Source organism: Neomonachus schauinslandi, chromosome 13 (genome assembly GCF_002201575.2).
Source record: "Neomonachus schauinslandi chromosome 13, ASM220157v2, whole genome shotgun sequence".
NCBI lineage: Eukaryota > Metazoa > Chordata > Mammalia > Carnivora > Phocidae > Neomonachus > Neomonachus schauinslandi.
Window position 1 is genome coordinate 42,739,415 of NC_058415.1, and position 24,086 is coordinate 42,763,500.

General features: G+C 38.5%; 1 protein-coding gene across 2 annotated transcripts in view; it reads left to right on the forward strand.

The window, feature by feature from the left end:
• The window catches only part of CNTLN (centlein), a 306,857-nt gene extending 292,532 nt beyond the window's left edge, over window positions 1-14,325 (forward strand). For both annotated transcript variants that reach the window (XM_044920332.1, XM_044920333.1), the window contains exons 25-26: window positions 2,444-2,521; window positions 13,639-14,325. In XM_044920332.1, coding sequence (XP_044776267.1) covers window positions 2,444-2,521; window positions 13,639-13,740 — 180 coding nt within the window. In that variant the 3' untranslated portion in view covers window positions 13,741-14,325. The remainder of the gene's footprint in view (window positions 1-2,443; window positions 2,522-13,638) is intronic.
• The last annotated feature ends 9,761 nt before the right edge of the window (window positions 14,326-24,086 follow it).

The following is a 24,086-nucleotide window of genomic DNA, read 5'->3' on the forward strand; positions in this document are numbered from 1 at the left end:
AAGGTGGGTCATCATTGATTTGAGGACTTTTCCTCTTATATGAGCAAAAATAGTAAATCTATTGGCTTTCCTAGCTAAATTCAAAATTATTGCTGATCAAGTTAAGGAAAAAATATACTTATGGCTTTAAGTTGGGTAAAGTACTCCTGTCTGAGTGAATTTATGTGCATGTAGGTAAGGGTCTTCAGTAACAGTTCTGTACCTCCTGGGGAGGCCACTGCATTTTTCACATGCTTATGACCTCTTGGATAGCAGAATCTCATCCTGTGGACAGTCTTCTGTGAAACCCTGAGGGTGATACTCAGTCCTGTTTCCTATTAAGCCTCTGAACTTTGATGCGTGAATATTGGATTTGGTTGTTTGGAAACATCAAAGAGATGATGGCTACTACTAGCTTCCCAGTAAATATTTGGCTCGATGAGTAAGTAAAATGATGGACTTAAATGTTTGTATGAGAACATCCTCCAGCTGCTCAAAAAACTCCTGGAGAAAATAAAACAGAAAAACGTCTGGCGTAGAACGGATCTACAATTTGCCAAGGTTTTTAAACTGCCAAGAATTCTTAGAAAAGAGGTCAAAGGAATCCTGCAGAGATGATTTTCATCCCCTGGGTGAATAGGATAGCGAACTCTTCATTTCCTATTTTCAGCACCCAAGCTACAATGCCTGTGACTTTCTACACTTTGAATTCACTTTGTGAATTCTGAACTTTGAAGTACAAGAGCATTATCAAATACAGTATCAAATATAAGACACACAGGAAATGATAGTACCTCTGGTAAGGGTGTTGACTACACCTTACTATAGACATTTAAAATGTGTTGATTGATAGTGAGAATCCTAACAAAAAATTAGGGTTGTTCCCTAAGAGTTTTAAAACAAGTAGATTATCCAAATCCCTCATGTGTGTATGTGTGTGTTTGTGTACACATGTGTGTGCACAAACACAGGTACATATTCTGGAAGACAGGCCCATCAACTTTGTGTGGTCTCAAAAGATGCCCTCTCTGGGCTTATAGATGAGAAAAAAGCACTCTCTCTGAATAGAAGAAAGTTGTCCCCTTTGGGTATATGAATGAGACGATCTCTTTTTATAGTTCCAAAGAGTAGCTGGCACATTTCTGTGAAGTAAGGGCACCCCAGCCTCTGGACATATACATTCTAGAGCCAGAATATACAGCACTGTGAAAAGCATACCACACAACCTTCAGTGGACATCCTCCTGGAAGAAAAAGGACTCCAGTAGAAATCACACTGTTCTGAGAAGGATCCATGCACCTTGATATATTTACTAGATTTAGTTAGAGATCAGAGCTTAGTTAGATCCCTGCGTCTTTTCAGAGGTCTAGAGAGTTGACTGGACTTGTCCAAGCGGAGCCCAAACCAGCCGACTTAATACTCTTTAAACCACATTGAACTCTAGAAAATTCCCATATAAAAAGTATGATAACCTATGCGAAGTGCCTCACCGGATACCTGGCATCCAGTAAATTTCAACAGATGTTCGTTTCCCAAGCCCTTCCCTTTTTGAAAAGTCCATATTTTTGTAAGCTAAATCATGATTTTAACCGAATAATCCACTGCACATATGAATACATTATACTTTCAGAATTATTTTAACCTTGATCATTGGTGGGTTGAGAATATTTAGGGGCTTACAACACTTGAAGTAGAAGTTTCCCTTACCTATCAGTTAGTTATTGGTTGTTTATAATAAGCAAGCATTTAAAAACACCGGAGCCATGCCATGTCCTATTTTGTTTGCATTTGTAACAATTACTCCTTAATTATCTGTTGAAAAGTAAGATATTTTAATTAATATAAGGTTTTATGTTATCTTACAAGGGTCACTTGTAAATGATTCTTTTATACAGCTTTGTCTTATTTTTCACTTTATTTTCATTGCTTTCACCGCCACCTCTGTCCCTACCTTGAGCTCCACTGTGAAGACAGAAATAAAATATTCCTGAATTGTACTGTGAAATAGAGAAATATAGCTTTATCTTCCACATGTCAGTATTTATAAATTAAGTATTAAGAACAGAGATTTGCGTATTCCCTACTTTGGAAGGACATGCGGTCTTTACTGAACCCTATTCTATCAGTATCTCTTTAAATTTATTCAGTATTGGGGCGCTTGGGTGGCTCAGTCGTTAAGCGTCTGCCTTCGACTCAGGTCATGATCCCAGGGTGCTGGGATCGAGCCCCGCATCAGGCTGTCTGTCGGGCTCTCTGTCAGGCTCTCTGCTCTGCGGGAAGCCTGCTTCTCCCACTCGCACTCCCCCTGCTTGTGTTCTTGCTCTCACTGTGTCTCTCTCTGTCAAATAAATAAATAAAATCTTTTAAAAAAAACAAAAAAAAAATAAATTTATTCAGTATCTAACAGTATGATCAAGTTCATGTAAATGCAATTAACACCGGTCTTTTGATTTTCTTCCTTTAGGACCTAGAAAGGACAAGGATAGATGCTGAGAATGACCGAGAATGGCTGTTGTACATTCAGAAACTTCTTGAAGGACAGGTATTTCATTTTTCTCCTTCATCTCTAAAAACCTCTAAAAAAAATATTCCAAGCCTTACATTTTTACTTGATGTCTAACTTTTTGTAAACACTTACCACATCATTTACTTCTGGTAGGTAAAGAAGTATTCCAATAGGTAGACAGGAAAGTTAACCCTCTATTTGTACTTTTGGACTTAACAAATGAAACAAATGCCTTGGGAAGAGCCAACACAGGTCTTAGCAAATGCATTAATTAACGTATTGAGTCAACCTCCATGCTTGCTACCCTGAAAAGGATCCATTCTCTCAGCCCTCTTAGGAGAAGAGATTCTTTATTATATGTCTTTAAAGTTGGTAGTTGATATGGACACCTGAGGAGTTCATGGGTTTCGGTGACCTTTTACTATGGACCTGTTTCCAGTCAATTCATGTTTTCCTCACAGCCAGACAGCTGTTTATTACTGTGTCTTCCCGCATTCTCTACAATATTTTCTACTGAGACCTCGAGCAGCTTGTTAGTGGGAAGTAAATATTGATTTGGCATCCTGTCAATGCAGAAAGAATGAAAAAATGTCCACCAGAGGCCCCTCAAACATTTTCCTATCGACATTTCCTGGGCCGAGTGGAAAGCTGCATAGAGGATGACAAGGCCACGACGATCTGAGATCCCTGAGGGGTCCATTGAGACTACCGCTGTGACCTGTGTGATACTTTTTCTTTCCTTTCAAGTGTTTTTTTAATACACATGGAGTCTGCTGGGATGTGCCCCTCTTGTAAGTGATCAAGGGCAGCTTATTGGCAGGTGAGAGCCCTGCCTTTCTAGTCGTAGCCAGCTTTTGTTTTGACATCACTGACAGCACGTAATGTATTCGAAAACTTTTTCATTGCCGTTCTTTTTGCTCAACCTAATTGTCTCTTTTAGAAACGAACCGGGAATTAAAAGAGCTAAAACGTAGTTTTCAAAAGAGCAAAACAACCAAAAAATTATTACTGTCCTGTAAGTTTTGGAAAGTCATCGTATGTTTCTGTGTAAAGATTAAAACTAAAAGCAGACTTAAATGCAGTTATTTTACATTTATATTGACAAACAGCAGTATTTATACTTTCGGAAAAGTCAAGGATAGTAAAATCGTATGTGAAATACTGATATTCTTACCATCAGTTTTATATATTTTTGAAACATTATCAGGAACCACTTCATTAATAGCAGACAGTGATTGGCAATCTTTGACTTAAAGTTGTTCAAGTGTAGACATGCATGTCCTGGACAGAGTCTTCTTTGGTGACAACCTGCTTTTGAGAAGAAAGGCCATTTCTTAATTATGTTGCATGCCCCACACCTAGCCCAGCTCCTGGCACATCAAAGGAATTCAGTAATGACTGTGACGGGTTATATTTTTAAGCTTGAAATGCCAAAAATAAACTTCTGAATGAATTTTTTAAATGTTCAACTTGTAAGTATGACCCTTGAATCTGGAACTTCTGTCATCAGTTATGACCATAAAAATAATATGTCCACACGTGCACATCTTTATTAAATTTCACGAAAGCAACATTGACACCAGCCCTGATTTTTTTTTTTTTTTGACATACCTGTGTAGACGTGCATACACACATTCTGCATTATCAGGGTGTATACTTACTCTGTTTAGTTAGTGCAAAAAAATCCTATTGAAAATGGCGTTAGGCTGCTTAATGCTGCAGTTTGATGTAGTGCCTTTTTGTGCCGCTGAGCCTGGACTCCGGACTATGATTGCCTGGCAGTATTGATTTAATTGCCCGGGTTTATTTGTGGATTCCTAATTATTGACTGGAGGTAAATTTAATGGAGCGGACTTTATGAACACTGGGAAGCTCTGCTGTTGCTGTTCTACATAATGAACTGCATCATGGGCCTTTAGATCATTTTTCAAGCTAATTTTATTCCACTGTGACAGTACGAAAACATTTAGAAAGTCAAAGACTTTTTTTTATTACTGACATAGGTGGTTTTGCTGATGTCTTTGAATTTTGTGAGAAAAAAATAGGGACTTCATTGGTTGCACTTGGATGTCACTTCGTAATTACACCCAAGAGAAAAATCTATAAAATAGAAAACATCTCTCTCATTTTTTATTTTAGCCTACTTTTCTTCTCTCTCAGTTCCAGCAATTATATTTGTCCTGAATTTTAGAAAAGGTTTTCTTTGTCCACCAATTTTGTGAGAGGCTAAGTGATGCTCGCAGGATCGTGTGGGTAGAAGTGTGTGTGTTCCTTCCTACGTCCGTTGAGTAAGACATACAGTTCTGTGTATCTGGGTTACACGATCATCAAGCTGTGGAATAATTGAGCACATTTCCTTAAAAAACGAATTAATTCAATATTGATATTTGATTATTAAAATATTTGGAGACAAAATTGTCAGAAAACCTCTCTTTTACGTCCTCCCTCTGCGTTGGGTGCTGTATGTAAGGGAATTCTCAGATCCTAGGAGTCAGTCTGGCCCCATGCTTTTAGCTTTGGTTTAAGGGTTAGGCCACAAAATTAGGCTTTGGTTTAAGGATCAGGCCACAAAATTAGGCTTTGGTTTAAGGATTAGGCCACACATACAAAATTTTCGTTGCAAAAAAATTTTTCTCTGCATTCATTGGATGAAAATTTGTATTAATAAAATATTTACCACAAAATAAAAAGCTGGCAGCATGGGACTCCAGTGTAAGAGGATAATACCTACTGCTGTTTTTAGCCAGATTCCCTGAGAACTAAAAGGTCTAAAACCTGAACTTTTCTGTATTTAATACAGAATGCAAGTATATGTCCTCATTCCTTAAGGTGGTCCTGATACTATTGGTAATTTTATACATTTAATCTTTATCTGCACCTAACCTTTATCCCACAGATTGAAATGTGTTCATAAATGGTTAAATTTCACTGAGAAGAGCCAGATAGAAGGCTAGGCCGAATTAATGAAAACTTGTGAGTTTTCATTAATTACACTAAATTTATGTAATTACATAAATTTACACTAAAAAAAAAATTCTAGGGGCACCTGGGTGGCTCAGTCCATTGAGTGTCTGCCTTCAGCTCAGGTCATGATCCCAGGGTCCTGGGATTGAGCCCCACATCGGGCTCCCTGCTCCGCGGGAAGCCTGCTTCTCCCTCTCCCACTCCCCCTGCTTGTGTTCCCTCTCTTGCTGTGTCTCTCTCTGTCAAATAAATAAATAAAATCTTTAAAAAAAAATCTTTCTAATATCTACTGTCATTTTTTTATGGCACAGCTGCCTTTTAATTTCTTTGAATATTTTTACTTGGAGTAACTCCTCTTTTTACATTATTACATTTTTAAAAACATATAATTTATGGCAGAGACAAACAAGCAAGTTATGATTATAATAGGATGGGAGAACCCTTCAAAAATCAGTTTTTCTATGGTTTAGGGAGTAAGAGGAAAAAACAGAGATAGGAAAAGTAGGCTGGGACCAAACCATGAAAGCTTTTGAGCAGGACAGAGATATGATCAGAGTTGTGCTTTAGAACAGAAACCTGAGATCAGCACACAGCAGGTTTGGAGGGAGAGAGACTGGGAGCAGGAAGATCGCTGAGGCAAAGGGCAATGAGGGCCTGCATGTGCCCTCGCCATAAAAAGAGAAAGAGTGAGATAGATATGATCCACGTTACAGTAATTGAATCAATAGCAGTAATGAGATCAGGTGAAGTCAGAAAGTAGAAGCCATAGATGGGTGAGTTTAATACCCTGCATAAAGGGATGATGATACCTTTAAGAGTTTGAGGGACCCAGAGACGTAGATCAGATTTGGTAGGGAGGAGATGTCAGTATGGAAGCCATAGAAAATTTAGTAGATGCATCCCATTAACAATATTCAGGGACTCACAAGTTTTCATTAATTCAGCCTAGCCTTCTATCCGGCTCTTCTCAGTGAAATTTAACCATTATGAACACATTTCAAACTCTTACAACTCAACAACAGAAAGCAAAGAAACTGATTTGAATAGAAATTTCTGCAAGAAGATAAACAAATAGCTAATAAGCAAATGAAAAGATGCTCAACCTCATTAACCATTAGGGAAATGCAAACCAAAAACCAAAATGAGATACTGCTTCACACCTAGTAGGATGGCTGTAATGAAAAAGACAGACAATACCACGGGTTGGTGAGAATGTGGAGAAATTAGAACCCTCACCTCATACGTTGCTCCTGGGAATGTAAAATGATGACACTCCTGTGAAACAGGCTGTCAGTTCTTCAAAAAGTTAAAGAGGGGAGATTATATGACCCAGCAGTTTCATCCCCTAGGTAGATGCCCACAATAAATGAAAACACATGTCCAAAAAAAACCAAAACAAAACAAAACAAAAAAACCTCCTACGTGAATGTTCACAACGGCATTCTTCTTTTTTTTTTTAAAGGCATTATTCTTTTTTATTTTTTTTTAAGATTTTATTTATTTATTTGACAGAGAGAGACACAGCAAGAGAGGGAACACAAGCAGGGGGAGTGGAAGAGGGAGAAGCAGGCTTCCCGCGGAGCCGGGAGCCTGATGCGGGGCTCGATCCCAGGACCCTGAGATCATGACCTGAGCCAAAGGCAGTCGCTTAACGACTGAGCCACCCAGGCGCCCCTAACGGCCTTATTCTTAATACCTCAAAAGTGGAAGCAACCCAAAGGTACATCAGGTGATGAATAGAGTAACAAAATGTGGCATGCGCATACATGGACTGTTTATTATTCAGCCATAAAATGGAATGAAGGACTGATACATGCTACAACACGGAAGAACCTTGTGACTCTTAACGCTAAGTAAAAGAAGCCGTAGACAAAAGGCTACATATAATATGATTGCATTCATATGAAATGTCCAGAATGGGCAGATCTATAAGGACATAAAGTAGATTAGTGGTTGCCAGGGGGTGGGGAGGATGGGGAGACGGGGAAGGGGCTGCTAATGGGTACAGGGTTTCTTTTGAGCGTAAGGAAAATGTTCTGGAATGAGATAGTGGTGATGGTCTCATAGCCTTGTGAATACTAAAAACCAGTGAACTATATACTTTAAAATGGTGAACTTTGTGTTATGTGAACTGTATCTCCATTTAAAAAATGCTCTCCTTAGTACTGAAAGAGAGAAAAAAAAGAATACATTTAAAAGTAAATTCAGTAAATTTCTTGTATCACATGTGCTGTGTCCTCCACCACTAATTAGCAGAGATTGCCTTAAGTGCCTTTGAATTTGAATTTCTGTCTACTGGCCATACTTATGAATAAATGAGATAAATTATTTTGTTTCTTACTTAATTGGTTTCCTTTCATTTGGCACAGAAGATGTACCCCTATGATACTCTGATCAATATTACCTTCCCATATATCCAAACTAGGAGTGGTTTATACTCTGCCCTCTAAGAGACAACTGTTTATTTGTTCTGCCCATTCTGACCCCCAAAATTAAAATTGTAATAGAGGTCATTTAGCTTTGTTTTCAGGCCCTAAAAACACCTGAAACAGTCCTTTTTAATTGGGACTTGAAAAGGCAATGAAGAGAATTAGTAGAGAGAAAACTGAACCTATGCCACGGAATCCATTAAAAAATCCTGTACTAGGGGCGCCTGGGTGGCTCAGTTGGTTAAGCAACTGCCTTCGGCTCAGGTCATGATCCCAGGGTCCCGGGATCGAGTCCCACATCGGGCTCCCTGCTCAGCAGGGAGTCTGCTTCTCCCTCTGACCCTCCTCCCTCTTATGCTCTCTGTCTCTCATTGTCTCTCTCGCAAATAAATAAATAAAATCTTAAAAAAAAAAAAAAATCCTGTACTAAGTGCCCACTACGTACCAGATGATGTTTCAGGTTTGGGAGTACATAAGTGAACCAAGGAGACAGAAATCACTGCCTTCATGGAGTTTACATTTTCGGGGGTGGAGGACAATAAACAAAGAGTTAAAATGTATCAACTGTGAAATTTATTAAACAACTTGAACAGAATTATGGGTATATATATTAAAATATGTATACTTGTACAAAGCAAATGATGTGCACTTATAATACAATCTCGTTCTTTACTAGGATTTCTATAAAAACCTTGAGCCAGCAATGGCTGGAAAATGTGTCTTGATTTCATTTTGTTGTTGCCCTGTTCTTTGTTATTTGCTAATCCTTTTTTGAATTTCATTCAGTCCATTTTAGTCCACTTTTTGGAGATCATTTTCTTGCCTTGGGACCATATCAAAAATTCCTTCTGCCTTCAGCTGTTGCAAATTTAAAGTATGGAATTTAATCAGTGCTTTTTCTTTAGCTTTAAATATCCCTGTTCTTCTTAGTTGCTTCAGATCTTGCAAATGCTGAAATTTAAAATGGCTCTTTCCCCAGTGCCCTCTCTGCAAAATATGCTTACCTTCTACAGAATCCTTGCAATATGGCCATGAGAAGGGTTTTATAAATCTCCCTGGCTTTTGTAAATAGAGTCCCTTCTGGCCTGAAGGTTAACTAAAAGTTTCTCCTTAGAACTCTGAACACATCTCCTCTGTTGCACGTAGAACACATGCATGCACATGCGTGCATACTCACACACTCACCCTTGCTCACACACATAAACCCACACACTCCGCCACCCACACAGATTTCTCACACCCAGCTGAAATTGCAAGAGTTCAGAATTTTCCATTCAAAGCCTTCCTGGGATTTTTTTTTTTTTTAATTTAACAATGTTAAACCTTCTTTCATGTTTCCAGGAAAAGCAGGTATGCTACATAAAATTTCACATCTTTCTTTTCAGTATGACTCAAGCTAGATTAAAATCAGTTTGTGTTTTAAAAGCGGTATATTCTTGGTAATAGTTTTCAAACCCCAAACAAGAATGAAAATGGTGAAAATGTTCCTTTGCCCCTTAGATTTAAAAAGTTACCCTTATTTCATTTTTTTTTCTTTTAACACAAAACTTTTCCATTTTTGATTGTTAAGAGCACATTCTAGTTAGTGCTCATGCTTTATGTTATCTGTATGTTTTATAGTCATGGACTTTAGGTTTTGTTATTTTTCCAGTGTCGCGCTCAAACATCTGCAACCATCACTCATATCTGACCTTTATACAGAAACACCTCTAAATGAAACCACAATTTGTAAGTGTGAGGGATAAATGTGAGATTGTGTCAGCAGCATACCAGTTCCTAAAGGCGAACATCTGTAGGTGTTTACATGTAAGATAAGCTGGAAGTCTGTGAAATCTGGGGAAATCTCTGCAGAAGAGAAATCACCTTTTGCGACAGGGACAGCCCGAATGACTAGGAAGACCTGCTTTAAGACGACACTGTGCACCAAGCAAAACTCAGTTGTTGTTCCAATGTCCTAGTTAAATTTCCATACCAAGGAATCTCACAAGGTATCAAGAGAACTGTTGAGAACTGATGTTCATTTGATACTATAGGATTTTGCAGAACTCTCTTGAATCACAGTAGCTTAAATTATGTTCCATCAGTCTTCAAGTTAACTGTGATTTATAAGATTTAAGAATTAATCTGTCAGTGATAAAAGTAATTACTCTCAGTTGACTAAAATAGCCAGTGAACTCAAAATGCCATTCTTAGCCACTCTCAGAAAACAAGAATTTTCATTAATTCCTCCTAGACTAAGCAGAAGTTTTTATCTGTGCAGTCTATGGAAGAAGTTTGCCAAATAAGTGAATAGTGCAAACTTGGCAAGAGAGGCTATTTGTAAACCCAGGCTTGCTAGTACACTCATTATTTGAATACATATTGAGTCTACTCCATGAGTAAGGAACAATTTATAAAGTAGGAGGGACATGTGCTTACAATTTTTTGGTTAACAGATACTTTCAGTTATTATATTTGAAGTGTTTTGTGATTCTGACTTCTCCTTAGACTTCCGCTAAGTTTGTTTCAATTATTAATGATCTTATTACAAAATTACATTAATTTTATATTTTATAAAATTACAGTTGATCCTTATATAGTAAAAAAAAAAAAAAACAAAAACTTCTGAAAGGCCTCTTTGAGAACTGGCGTTATATTTCCCAGTAAACGACAAGTCATAAAAAGCATGTACAGTGAGCACTGTGTTTAGAGGAAGAAATTCAGAACTGTTTTATAAAAAAGGAAATAGAACCATTAAAATAAACATCTCCAACCAACTTGTAAGATATATGAACTTTCATTTCATATTATATAGACAGATAATAACATTCTTCTGACCTATTTGCAGGGCAGACAGACGTGCAAATACTGTGCATCATGATTAAAAGATTGATTGCTTTTTGAAATCCATATGTGTTAGCCTCCATACAAAGCTTAAAAGAAGCTTACAATCCAATAAAACAGGATTGACAAACAGTTGTGTTTAACTGTGGGGCTTTTCGTTTTATTGGGAACCAGAGGAAGAGAATAAAGTGAGTTGTCAGTAGTAAATTAGTAAATGGACCCCTTGTTCCACCTTGGAGGCTTCCTGGAAGACAGATTCTTTGAGATAGGTTTTTTTTAAAGGAAGTGAAATTTCCGAGGGCAGTGATATGTTGAAAACTGTTCAGATCACAAGATAATAAGGCTTAGGTTTTAACTTGAAAATGTGATATGCAAATAAGATGATGAATGTCAGTACGTTGTGGCCTGGTGAAAGTACCGGGTGACATCATTACATAAGCAATTACAGAAGCGGCATATGTTCCATGGACTGCTGGTCCAACACGATAAACAGACCATGAGAAAAGCACAGACAGATGAATTCAGAAACAGGATATTGCATTGCCCTCTTGGAGACACACAGTGCCTCTTCGTATCTTAAAGCCTCTGAGAAATCCTGAAATCAAGAAAGTTTTTAAAGTTCGGTTTGTTTCCCAAACTTATTTAGCCAGAGAACCCTTTTTTTCCTTGACCAGCTTTAGGAAATGACCTTGTGTTTATATCAGGAAGAAATGGGAGGTTATTCCCATCTTGTCTGCTTTTTTTCTTTTTAATAATTTTTTATTTTTTTTAATTTTTAAAAAGATTTTATTTATTTATTTGACAGAGAGAGACACAGCGAGAGAGGGAACACAAGCAGGGGGAGTGGGAGAGGGAGAAGCAGGCTTCCCGCCGAGCAGGGAGCCCGATGCGGGGCTCGATCCCAGGACTCCGGGATCATGACCTGAGCTGAAGGCAGACGCTTAATGACTGAGCCACCCAGGCACCCCTCTTTGATAACTTTTAAAGGTTTTATTTATTTATCTATTTGAGAGAGAGAGTGCGTGTGGGAGCCCGGGGAGGGGGTGGGGGGTGGGGAGGAGCAGAGGGAGAGGGACAAGCAGGTTCGCCCCACGCAGGGCTCCATCCCACGACCCTGAGATCACGACTTGAGCCAGAATCGAGTCTTGAGGCTTAACCGACTGAGCCACTAAGGCACCCCTGTTTGTCTGCTTTTTGGTAGGAATGCATATGATACTGATAGCCATGGCCAACATAAAAGAAAGTTGCCTGATAGTTTTGTTAATGTTTTTTTGTATATGCATTTCTTTAACATCTAATATTAATGCCCTGAGAATTTAAATTACCTAATTTATAAGACTGACAGTTTTGCCAAATATAATCCTTTTCTGCATCCCAGAAGGTCAATCTGTCAAAGTAAGGATTTGCTTTTAGTATCCTTATCTTGCAGAAGGAAGTCTAACATTCTTCTTCCTTGATTCTAAGATGCATTTCCCCCACATTTTCGTATTTCTGACATTGGATTGCCAACACAGTATGTATATATTTAATGTGGTAGGGTTTTTTGTTTCCCCCAGAAAAAACTGTTTTTAAGTGAATGTGTGTATCTTCTATTCAAGAGTGTCTTCAGAACTGAAGAAATGTGATATTTTGGTATCTTATGCTTTCTTCAGTGGTAAGTTTCAAGGAAGACAGTGTGTGAAGCTCCTGGCAGAGACTTAGGCTGCCCTAAGGAGAAGGCGGTTTGTTGTAAAACTAAGAAAGAAGTTAAATTAGAATCTTAGAAACTTTGGGATCTGAGGCAATGCTATGGACCAGCTTTGTTCTCTGCTTCTTTCATGGGCTACGTAATCTTTGCTGTTTTCCCCCATTCATATTCAGAAAAGAGCCATCCTGTTCGGTGTAGCTAATTATAATCACCCTAGCTGAGCACAGCTGGGCAACTCCTCCCGAGGGCATAAGTCTTTGCTCAGGTACTGATGGGTGACATTACCAGTGGTCATCCTAGCACAAAAAAGGGCCCGATGCCACTTCCCCGTAGGAAAGGGGCCTGGGCCTGACAAGCATCCCCAACTAACGTATTCAGGGAAACAAAAATAGTCTTTCCCTGGCGAATCCAAAGGACAACTCCAAGAAGTGACATAATGAACTTCTTAATTATAGAAACCTCTTCTGTGAGACTAGAGAGCTGGACAGGAGATGGAAGCAAGTTGGCGGAGCTGTGCAAGTAATCGGAGAACAGTTTAGATTTTCCCCTACTTAACAGCGCACACACGCATTGTACGAGTTGGAGTTCTCCAGGAAGCCCAGGGAAGCAGAGGGAACAATGAAAGTTTACCAGAAAAGTTATATAAATTATGAAATTTAAAAATGTACTCTACATTTCATAAACTCAGCAGTTTGCAACATGTGTATTACACTTTGATATGCCGAACAAACTTTTCTATAACAACTTAATCAATGGGTATACTTTTGCCATTTTTTCCCCTCTGAAATTTTACCCTACAACTCTCGAGGTGTTTGGCTCCAACACAGGCAAGTATATTGATAGTTCTCTCTCATTCTTTGATGAGTGATGAGCATACAGTACGACTTCTGTGGGCCTGTGGGCCCTGGAGATGGCCGTAACCTGCTATTGATCAGCTGATTGAAGACAAATGGCTTAGCTTCTTGTATTGCAGATTACATCATTAACATGGTCAGTAAACCATGAATTGTTCAATAAGGCGTTTATCTTTTTTCATTTTACTTCTGCTCTTTTATCATTTTTATTCTAAAAGACAAAATTACTGCCACTATCCAGTAAGATCAGCTGAAAAGATACCCAGTAGGGTACCATGATGGGTGCAAAGTTGCAGGTAGCTGAGTTCTAATGGTTTAATGATATTTAGTGTATGTTTCTGAGCTAGAGAAAATATAGAGTTTTGATCATCTTTTTTTCTGTGTTTTCTCTTCCAGCTTCCTTTTGCCTCCTATTTACTAGAAGCAGTACTGGAGAAAATAAATGAAAGAAAGAAACTAGTTGAAGGATATTTCACAATTATGAAAGATATTAGATGATATTACGAAGAAGAACTTTTTTTCCAAAAGTGAAAACTTTTTGTGCGATGTGACTGGAAAACATGCATTACCATCCTGATATAGTATCTGCTCCAACTATCAATAGTCAGGTTTGATACCAAAATAAGAAGTCTCTGAAACTAATTATTTGCTGAACAAGTGAAACTAATTAAGTACATAGCCATTTAAAAGGAAATAGTGTAGCATTTGATTGTTGAATACAAATATTGCCACAAATCAATGCAAACTTAAAAATGATTTTCCTTCCAGTGCATTCGAAGAAATTAGAACAAGCTTGGACACACAAATTCGTCTGAATATAAGAAGAAAAAGGGGTAAACTGAGGGTTTAATGTTACAAGTTTTATAAAGAAACTAGACTGTTGACGTAAAACTGCTATAAAAGGCCTTAAATCATCCAATGAAGAGCACATTTGTATTGTAAGCAAATATAAAATGTGAAGCATCATTATCTTAAGGATGAGCATTTAATGAAATAAATTGGTCCAATTATATCTGTTCTCAATATACTGGACAATATAGGAGATACTGTATTTTCCTAGAACTATGTGGCAAAAATAAAAACATTTTCTCCTTTTCTCCCTTTCTTTTTTTAAATTCACAAGACTTGGTGTGCTCCTCTAAATTAGCAAGGGACCACAAGCCCAGTGTGTAAAATTGGATCTAGCATAACTTCTACTGTGGTCAACTAATTAAAGTTAATTTCTTAAATTTAAAGTTAAATTCTTAACAATGATGTCATCTTTTTTAGATTTCCACATATTCTCACCCCCATTTCACCTCTTACCATGTTCCTGCCACATGTGGCCTTTTTGGAAAAGGTTCCTCTAATTCACCAGACTTCTGCCTGCCTCCAGCTTTACTCTTGCTGTTCTTTTTTCTAGAATACTCTGTACTCAGCTTATCTCATGACTGGCTCATCATGACTTTTCTCATCATTCAGGATCACCTTACCTGTTCCCAGAGACACATCCCCTGGCCATCCTACTATTTAATTTCCTTTATTTCTTTTATCACAGAAAATTATCTATTTTACCTGTCCACTTATTTATCTTCTTGTTAATTTCTCCCCCCCCCCCCCCCCGGCCCCCTTTAGGATATAGGTCCCCTGAGGTTAAGGCAGTGGTTGGCAAATTATGGCCCACAAGCCAAATCTGGACTGCTGCCTGTTTTTGTGTGGCCCACAAGCTAGGAATAATTTTTACATTATCAAATGGTTTAAAACAAAAAGAATATATTTTGTAGCATGTGAAAGTTATATGAAATTCAAATTTTAGTGTCCATCAATAAAATTTTATTGGAACACAGTGATGCTCATTTATTTATGTATTGTTTATGGCTGCTTTCAAGCTACAGTAGTGCAGGTGAGTATGTGGCCCAGACCATATGTGGTGCTGGGGTCACTTGGCACTCCTTTTGGCAAGGTACAAGTCACAATGACACAATTATAACTTGACAGCATTTCAAATGCCACAAATACTGCACTACTGTGCTTTAAAAAAAAAAAAAAATACCAGTGCATACCCATCATGTCAGAATAAGAGAAAAATGACCTTCCAATACCATACTTTTTAGGGCACAGTGGAATGTGGACTATCTTGCTGTTGAACTAGATGGCAAAGCATTGTGTTAATTATACAAGGACATTAGACCTGTGCTAAAGGAATGCCCTGTCTATTGACATTACCAAATATTATGAATACTCATAACAGTATTCCCAACTCAGAAGAAGACGATGGTAGGAAAAAAATCATAAAATTTGAAATGTAGTATCTCATCACAGCAGAATTTTGTTACAAAGATAAAAATGTGACTGCACAGTATTACTCTGATACCAAAACCAAATAAGGACGGTGAAAAGAAAGAAAACATGGTAGGCTGAAACATGGCCTCCAAAGATGTCTACCTCCTAATTCCTGAAACCTGTGAATTTGTTACCTTTTATGGCAAAAAAGGACTTTGTAAATGTGATTAAATTAAGGATCTTGAGTGGGAAGATTATCCCGGATTCTCTGTTTGGGCCTGATGTCTTCCAAGAAGGAGGCAAGAGAGTCAGTCAGAAGAGATCAGCGTTACCACAGAAGCAGAGGGACAGAGAAATGTGACGGTGCTACCCCAACAGCTTTCAGTGTAGAGGAAAGGGGCCAGGAGCCAAAGACTGTAAGCAGTCCCTGGACACCGGAAAAGGCAAGAAGATGGATTCTCCCCCACAGAGCCTCCAGGGAAAAAAACAGCTTTGTTGACACCTTCGCTTTAGCCTAGTGAAACTGATTTTGCACATCCGTGACTGTAAGAGAGTACATTTTTGCCTTTTTGAGTTGCTAAGTTTGTGGTAATTGGTGACTGCAGCAGTAGAAAACTAATGCAGTTTTCTAAAATTCTGTTTAGAATTGCTTTATTGATACTTATGAGGGACATTGGTCAGAAGATACAAAATCAAGGCTGATTCCATATTCAAAAACCAATGTAAGACATGTAAACAGGCTAAAGGAGAAATACCACATGATCATAAAATTTCAGAAAAACATTTGAAAAAATTCAACACACATGCGTGAGAAAAAAAAACAACTCAGATAATTAAGAACTTCCTCAATTTGATGAGAACAATCACAAAAAGCCTACAGCTCACATTATACTTAATAATGGAAGATTGAACACTTCCCCCTAAGATCAGGAACAAGGCAAGGATGTCTACTCTCACCACTCTTATTCAACATAATGTTGAAAATCCTGGCCAGCATAGTAAGGCAAGAAAAGGAAATAAAAGGCATATAGGTTAGAAAGGAAGAAGTAAAGCTATCTCTTAAATACATACATACGTACACCTCCTAGATTATTAATAAGTGACTTTTCAAGATACAAGACCAACATATAAAAATTAATTGTATTTCTATACATTAGTGAACTAGTAATACTTGTGTGGAAACCATAATTTACAATACAGTTCACCTTTGCTCAAAAAATAAGAATTACTTAGGTGTAAATCTAACAAAGCATGTATAAGACCTTGTATACTGAAAACTACAAACTCTGATGAAAGAAGATTAAGTAAGTAGGGAGATATACTGAGAGCATGGATTGGGATACTCAATATAGCAAAGATGACAGTTGTCTCCAAATTGATAGACAGGTTTAATACAATTCCTACCTACATCACAGCAAGATATTTTGAAAATAGAGACAAGATTCTCCTAAAAATTTTATGGAAAGGCAAAGGAATGAGAGTAGCTAAAGATCTTTAAGGAAGAATAAAGTGGGAGAAATCACTCTACCAACTCCAGTCACTCTGTATTTATTATATAGATACACCAATCAATAGTGTGTGGTGTTGGCAGAGGAATAGACACATAGGTCAATGGAACACAATAAAGAACCAAGAAAATAATAACTTAATCCTCAAAATTTTGCAGGATTCTGCAAGTAAATCATCCTTAAGAGATAGATGGTCCGAAATGAAAATTTCTATAAGAAATTTATAGTCACAAATAATTTAAAACCAAAAAGAAGGGTGAATACCAGGAAACATTTTGAGAGAGCCCTTTATTTTCTGGGTTCAGAAAGAGTCATGAAATAAGTGGTCACAAGGGTTGCTATCTTTAATTCTTTTTTTTTTTTAAAGATTTTATTTATTTATTTGACAGAGAGAGACAGCGAGAGAGGGAACACAAGTAGGGGGAGTGGGAGAGGGAGAAGCAGGCTTCCCGCTGAGCAGGGGACGCGGGGCTCGATCCCAGGACCCTGGGATCATGACCTGAGCCGAAGGCAGCCGCTTAACTGACTGAGCCACCCAGGGGCCCCACTATCTTTAATTCTTATACACCTGTGCATCTAACTATTATATATATAGCATTTATGTATACCATTATAGTATTATTTATTATATATTATATAATTATTATATATATAATGGAATATTACTCAGCTATAAAAAAGAACAAGATCTTGCCATTTGCAACAACATGGATGGACCTAATATAATGCTAAGTGAAATAAGTCAGGCAGAGAAACAAATACCATATGATTTTACTCCTATGTGGAATTTAAGAAAACGAAACAGTGAACAAATACAGAAAAAAAGACACAAAAAACAGACTCTTAAAAACAAACTGGTGGTTGCCAGAGGGGAGGTGGGTAGGGAGCATGGGTGAAATAGATAAAGGGGATTAAGAGTGATAAGCACTGAGTAGCATATAGAATTGTTGAATCATTATACTGTACACTTGAAATTAGCATAACACTGGTATGTTAATTATACTTCAGTTTTTTTAAAAGCCTCTTGCTTTTTGATTCTTAAACATGCAAACGTGTATTTGATGGTTTTCCCTATTCATGAGGGAATGGTGGGTACTATAAGGATTTCCTCTCCACAGTCCAATCCTCAATTTTCTTCTTTCTTCTTAAACCAACACACATGGTCCACAATACCACAATTTTGACTGCAGCACTTTTTCCACTCAGTCTTCCTTTCTACTAGGATATCATCATTGAGAATAAGTAAAAAGAAGGTGCCCTCCAGCATCTTTGTACTCATAGTTTATAATAGAGAAAATGTCCCTCTTTGTTAATGCTAAGTCTGGCATGAGGGACCCAGGGCTATTAGAAGAGAAGTACTAGAGACTTCCCTTGGCTTGTGTCCCACCCCACTCTAGACACTGGAGAAATATACCTTTTACCACCTGAATCTACTTAAAGCACTCACAACATATTTGTGGATGAAAATTAAGAGAGAAAAAATAAAAAAATATGTAAGTGAAGTTTGCATTTTCCTCCAATATTTTCTCTCAGATTGCTACTACTCAATCTGAGGGTACAAAAACAATCTTCCTGTTGCCTTGACAAATTTCTTTGGTTTGGGGCCTGGTTCTTTCTTGGAGTTTAATTCCCATTGTATGCTCCCTATCTTAGACACCTGTCAACATCCTTTGTCTTATAAGGGATCCTCTCCATTCTTCCTTATTGTACTAGTTTTGACACTGTTCATTAACTCAGTGATGGGAGCAGATTAGAAAAAGAGAAGTATATCCAAGTCATTTTTATTCCAGCTTTTCTTTTTCTTTTATTTTTATATAAATTTTTATTCTGAACATTCATAAGAAGTTGCAAAAATCGTATAGGGAGTTCTTGCGTATCTTCATTCAGACTCCCTGAATGATGGCACCTTATGTAACTACAGCACATTGTCAAAGTCAGGAACATGACATTGGGACAATGTTATTCACTCAAATAGAGAGCCTACATGGATTTCACAAGTTTTTACATTCATTTTTTGGGATATAGTTTTATGAAATATTGTCACACATGTAGATGATATAACCATCACCACAATTAGGATACAGAGCTATTCCATTGACATAGAATATTCCTTGTGTTGCTCCTTAGTACTCATATCCTCCTTCCAACCCTAGGGCCTACAACTACTTATTTGTTCTTCATCACTATAATTTTGTCACTTTGAGAATGTTATATAAATGGAAGCATAGAGCATATAGCCTTTTGAGATTGGCTCTTTACACTTAGCATAATGCCCTTGAAATCCATTTACGTTGTGTGTATCAATAGTTTATTTTATTGCTGAGTAGCATCCCAGTACATGAATGTACCACAGCTGGTTTATTCATTTGCCCATCAACAGATACATGTGATGATGCAGTGATTCATGGGCTGAATAGTCAGGGACTTGGAAGGAACATGTTTAGAATAGGGTGAGAAGGAAGTCTGGGGAAGAGATATGTGGATAGACCTCTCTGGGTGGAAAAGGTGATTTTTGTGTCCTATGTGAATGCTTACCAAAGGGTGACCTCAGCAGAGGAGGATTTTAATAACCAAGTGAATAGAATGAACTGTTTTGTGGATGGTGGCAGGTATGGAGGTTATGCATGGGTTCGGCAACATGAACATCCACTCACCAAGGCTAACCTGGCTACAGCCACTACTGAGTGTCCAGTCTTCAAGCAGCAGAGACCCAACACTGAGTCCCTGATATGGCACAATTTCCTGGGGTGATCAGCTAGCTATCGGGTGGCAGGCTGATTGCATGTGTTTCCACCATAGAAGAGAGTATTTTGTTTCTACTGGGATAGGCACTCACTCTGGATATGGACTTGCCTTCCCTGCAAGCAATACTTCTGCCCAAACTACCATCTGTGGACTTCCAGAATGTCTTATCCAACATCATGGTATTCCATACAGCCTTGCTTCTAATCAAGGAACTCACTTCATAGCAAATGAAGTGGGTCAATGGGCCCATGCTCATGGAATTCACTGGTCTTACTGCATCCCCCACCATCATGAAACAGCTAGTTCGCATGGTGGAATGGCTTTTAAAGACTCAGTTACAGGGCAACCTAGGCCTTGTACCTTGTAGGGCTGAGGCAAGATTCTTGAGGAGGCTATATATGCTCTGAATTAGCATCCAGCATATGGTGTTTATCCATAGCCAGGATTCCCAGGTGCAGGAATCAATGGGTCCAGGAATCTTACTCCTAGTGACTCACTAGCAAAATTTTTCCTTCCTATCCCCACGACCTTATACTTTGCTAGCCTAGAGGTCTTAGCACCAAAGGGAAGAATGCTTCCACTAGGAGACACAGGAATGTTTCCACTGAATTGGAAGTTGAGACCCACCCGGCCACCTGCAGTTCCATTTGCCTCTGAACCACCAGACCAAGAAGATGGTTATTGTACCGGTTGGGGTGTTTGATTTTGACTACCAAGGGGAAATTGCACTACTACTCCACGGGAGACCCCATAGGGCATCTCTTAATATTACTATGCCCTGTGGTGTGATATAATGAGCACTGGGTTATTATATGCAATGGATGAATAACTGAACTCTACATTAGAAACTGATGATACACTGTATGTTAACTAACTGAATTTAGGTAAGTTAAAAAAATAATCATCTTTTGTAGTATTAAAAAAGAAAGAAAGAAAAAAAGTCAATGGAAAATCCAAACCAGCTAGCACTACCAATGTCCAAACCCTTCAGGAATAAAGGTTTAGATCCTCCGACCATGTAAAGAATGACAACCAACTGAAGTGTTTGATGAGGACAAAGAGAATACAGAATGCATAGTGGAAGAAGGTATTCATAAATACCAGCTATGGCCACGTGACTACTCACAGAAACAAGGATTATAATTATCTTGAGTATTTCCTCCCTACTTTGGTGTGTGTGTGTGTGTGTGTGTGTGAATGAAGTTGACAAGGGGTGGACTTGTGATAGTTAATTTTATGTGTTAAGTTGGCTGGTCCATGGTGCCAGATTTGTGGTCAAACATTCTGGATTTTTCTATGAGGGTGTTTGGGGATGAAATTAATATTGAAATCAGTGGACTGTGGGTAAAGCAGATTGCCTTCCATGATGGGTTAGAGGAGGGGCACTCATCCAATTAGATGAAGGCCTGAATAGAACAAAGGACTGACTTCCCCCAGGAAGAGAGAATTCTGCCAGCAGACAGCCTTCACATTGCATTGACTCTGCTTCTCCCTGCCCACCTTGTAGATTTTGGACTTGCCAGCCTCCAAAACTGGGTGAGCTAATCCCTTAAAATAAAGATTTGGTTTTGTTTCTCTGGAAGACCGTGGCTAATACACTAGGTTTGGGTTATTACATATAAAGTTACTATGAACATTCATGTATAGGGTTTTGTATAAACAAAGTTATCATCTCTCTAGAATAAATACCCATGAATGTGATCACCAGGTAATGAGGGACATGTGTATTTCACTTGGTAAGAAACTGTAAAGATGTTTTCTAGAGCACTTACACCATTGTACAACCCACAGCCAAGTCTGAGAGATCAAGCTGGTCTTGATCTTCAGTTCTTTAGGAGTTGGTATTGTTGGTACTTTTTGTTTTAGCTATCTAATTGGCCTGCAGTGGTGATATTTTGATTAAGTTCTATCCTCCACCTGATGACATTTATCATTTTTTGTTTTTCTATCTCCAAAACCTGCCTGAATCATATTTTCAGAAAGCATGGGCTGATGGAAACAGGATGATTTGGATTTGGGTGGACAGATAACTCTTTTCCAGACTGATTACCCAAAGAAAGAACTTCCAGTAATCACCATGGATTTTACAAGAAATTTCTAAAATGCAGGTCTATTCACTATCTATTGCTGCATAACAAATCACCCTAGTACCTAGTGGCTTGCAACAACATTTATTTAGGCCAGTTCTGTGGGTCGGGAATCTGAGCACAGCTTAGCTGGGTTCTCCAGCACTGGGCCTTCTGGAGGCTGCAGTCATAGCAAGGCGTGACTCAAGATCCACTTTCTAGTTCACTGAGGTAGTTAGCTGGTCTCAGTGCTATGCAGGCTGTTGGACCAAGGGCTTTAGTTTCTTGCTAGCCATTGGCTAGCAGTTGTCCGCCGTTCTTCGCCACATGGATCTCTTCAATGTAGGAATCAGCTTCACCTTTCCCTTTCTCTCTCTCCCCCCCCACCTCTCTCTCTCTCTCTCTCTCTCTCTCACGAGTGAAGGGGATCGCACAACAATGTGAATAAGAGGACGTGGAGATCATTAGGAACTACCGGTGCTGCCTACCACAGCAGGTGTTTAAGTTTGACAATCTAGATGGAGCAGAGGCTACTGGAGAATCTCCCTTGAAGCCATCTTTGCAAGGTAAGTGTAAATTTGACTTGTAGAATGATTGTTTATTTGTGGTAATTTGGGGAAGGAAGACAGATGGAGCGTCTGGGTTCCAAAATTGCAAATACCTCTTGGCGCCACTACAAGATACAAACATAGAATCCCTCTCCACCAAGAGTGATGCTGTCATTTAAAGAGGCTGAACAGATAAATTTAAGGAGGTGGTTGATTCTCATCTCTAGACTTGAGATCAAGAGGCTGGGACAGCACAGTTAGGCTTCCACAGCAAAATAAATCTAATATCAGAAATCCACAAATTTAGAAAGCCAAGCTGAGTCTATTCTATGGCCCTTTCCCAGATTGGAGGATAGAAACAACATTGACAGCCAAAAGCAGGCAGTGTGAAGAGTTAGTTTCAAGACCAGAAAAGAACAAGCCTTGGGCTCCTCAAATCTACCATACCATACCCATGGCCTTGGGAGGCCTCCTAACGAATTAAACTAGGAGTTAAATGTTTTTTGATTTTGATTTTTTAATTATTTTAAAGTTTTTAATTCCAGTTAGCATACAGGGTTCTATTAGTTTCAGGTGTACAATATAGTGATTCAACAATTCCCTACATCACCTGGTGCTCATCATGACAAGTGCCCTCCTTAATCCCCATCACCTATTTCACCCATCCCCCCCCACCTCCCGTCTGGTAACCATCAATTTCTTCTCTATAATTAAGAGTCTGTTTCTTGGTGTCTCTGTCTCTGTATCTCTCTCTCTTTTTTCTCCCTTTGCTTGTTTGTTTTGTTTCTTAAATTCCACATATGAGTGAAATCATATGGTATTTGTCTTTCCCTGACTGACTTATTTTGCCTAGCATTATACTCTCTAGCTCCATCCATGTCTTGCAAATGGCAAGATTTCATTCTTTCTTATGGCTGAGTAATAGTCCACTGTATAGTCACACCACATCTTTCTTTATCCCTTCATCCACTGATGGATACTTGGGTTGCTTCCATATCTTGGCTATCGTAAATAATGCTGCAATAAACAGGGGTGCATGTCTCCCTTTGAATGACTGTTTTTGTATTCTCTGGGTAAATGCCCAGTAGTAGGACTGCTGGATCATAGGGTAGTTCTATTTTTAAATTTTTGAGGAACCTCCATACTTTTTTCCACAGTGGCTGCACCAGTTAAGGAACACTTTTCAAAACATATATTTGTACAATATATTCATATTACTAGAAGGAAACACCAGAATCTGATTAAGATTAGTTATCTCTGGAAAGAGGACTAAGGGGTCTGTGCTGAGACAGGCTTGCTTGTTACAATGTATATTTTTATGCTGTTTCAATATTCCCAAGAACATGTATTTCTCCTTCCATTTAAAGACAGTATTAAAAACTCTCTTAAGCCATGCCTGAAGCAAAGATAAAGAAAATGGAAGTGGCAAATTACCTAGAAAGTAATGACAATGAGAATACTTTTTGTCAAAAACCTATGGGACACAACTCAAGCTGTATTCAATAGAAAATGAGTAACTCGGGCGCCTGGGTGGCTCAGTTGGTTAAGCGACTGCCTTCGGCTCAGGTCATGATCCTGGAGTCCCTGGATCGAGTCCCGCATCGGGCTCCCTGCTCGGCAGGGAGTCTGCTTCTCCCTCTCCTGCTCCCCCCTCTTGTGCTCTCTCTCTCTCTCACTCTCAAATAAATAAAATCTTAAAAAAAAAAAAAAAGAAA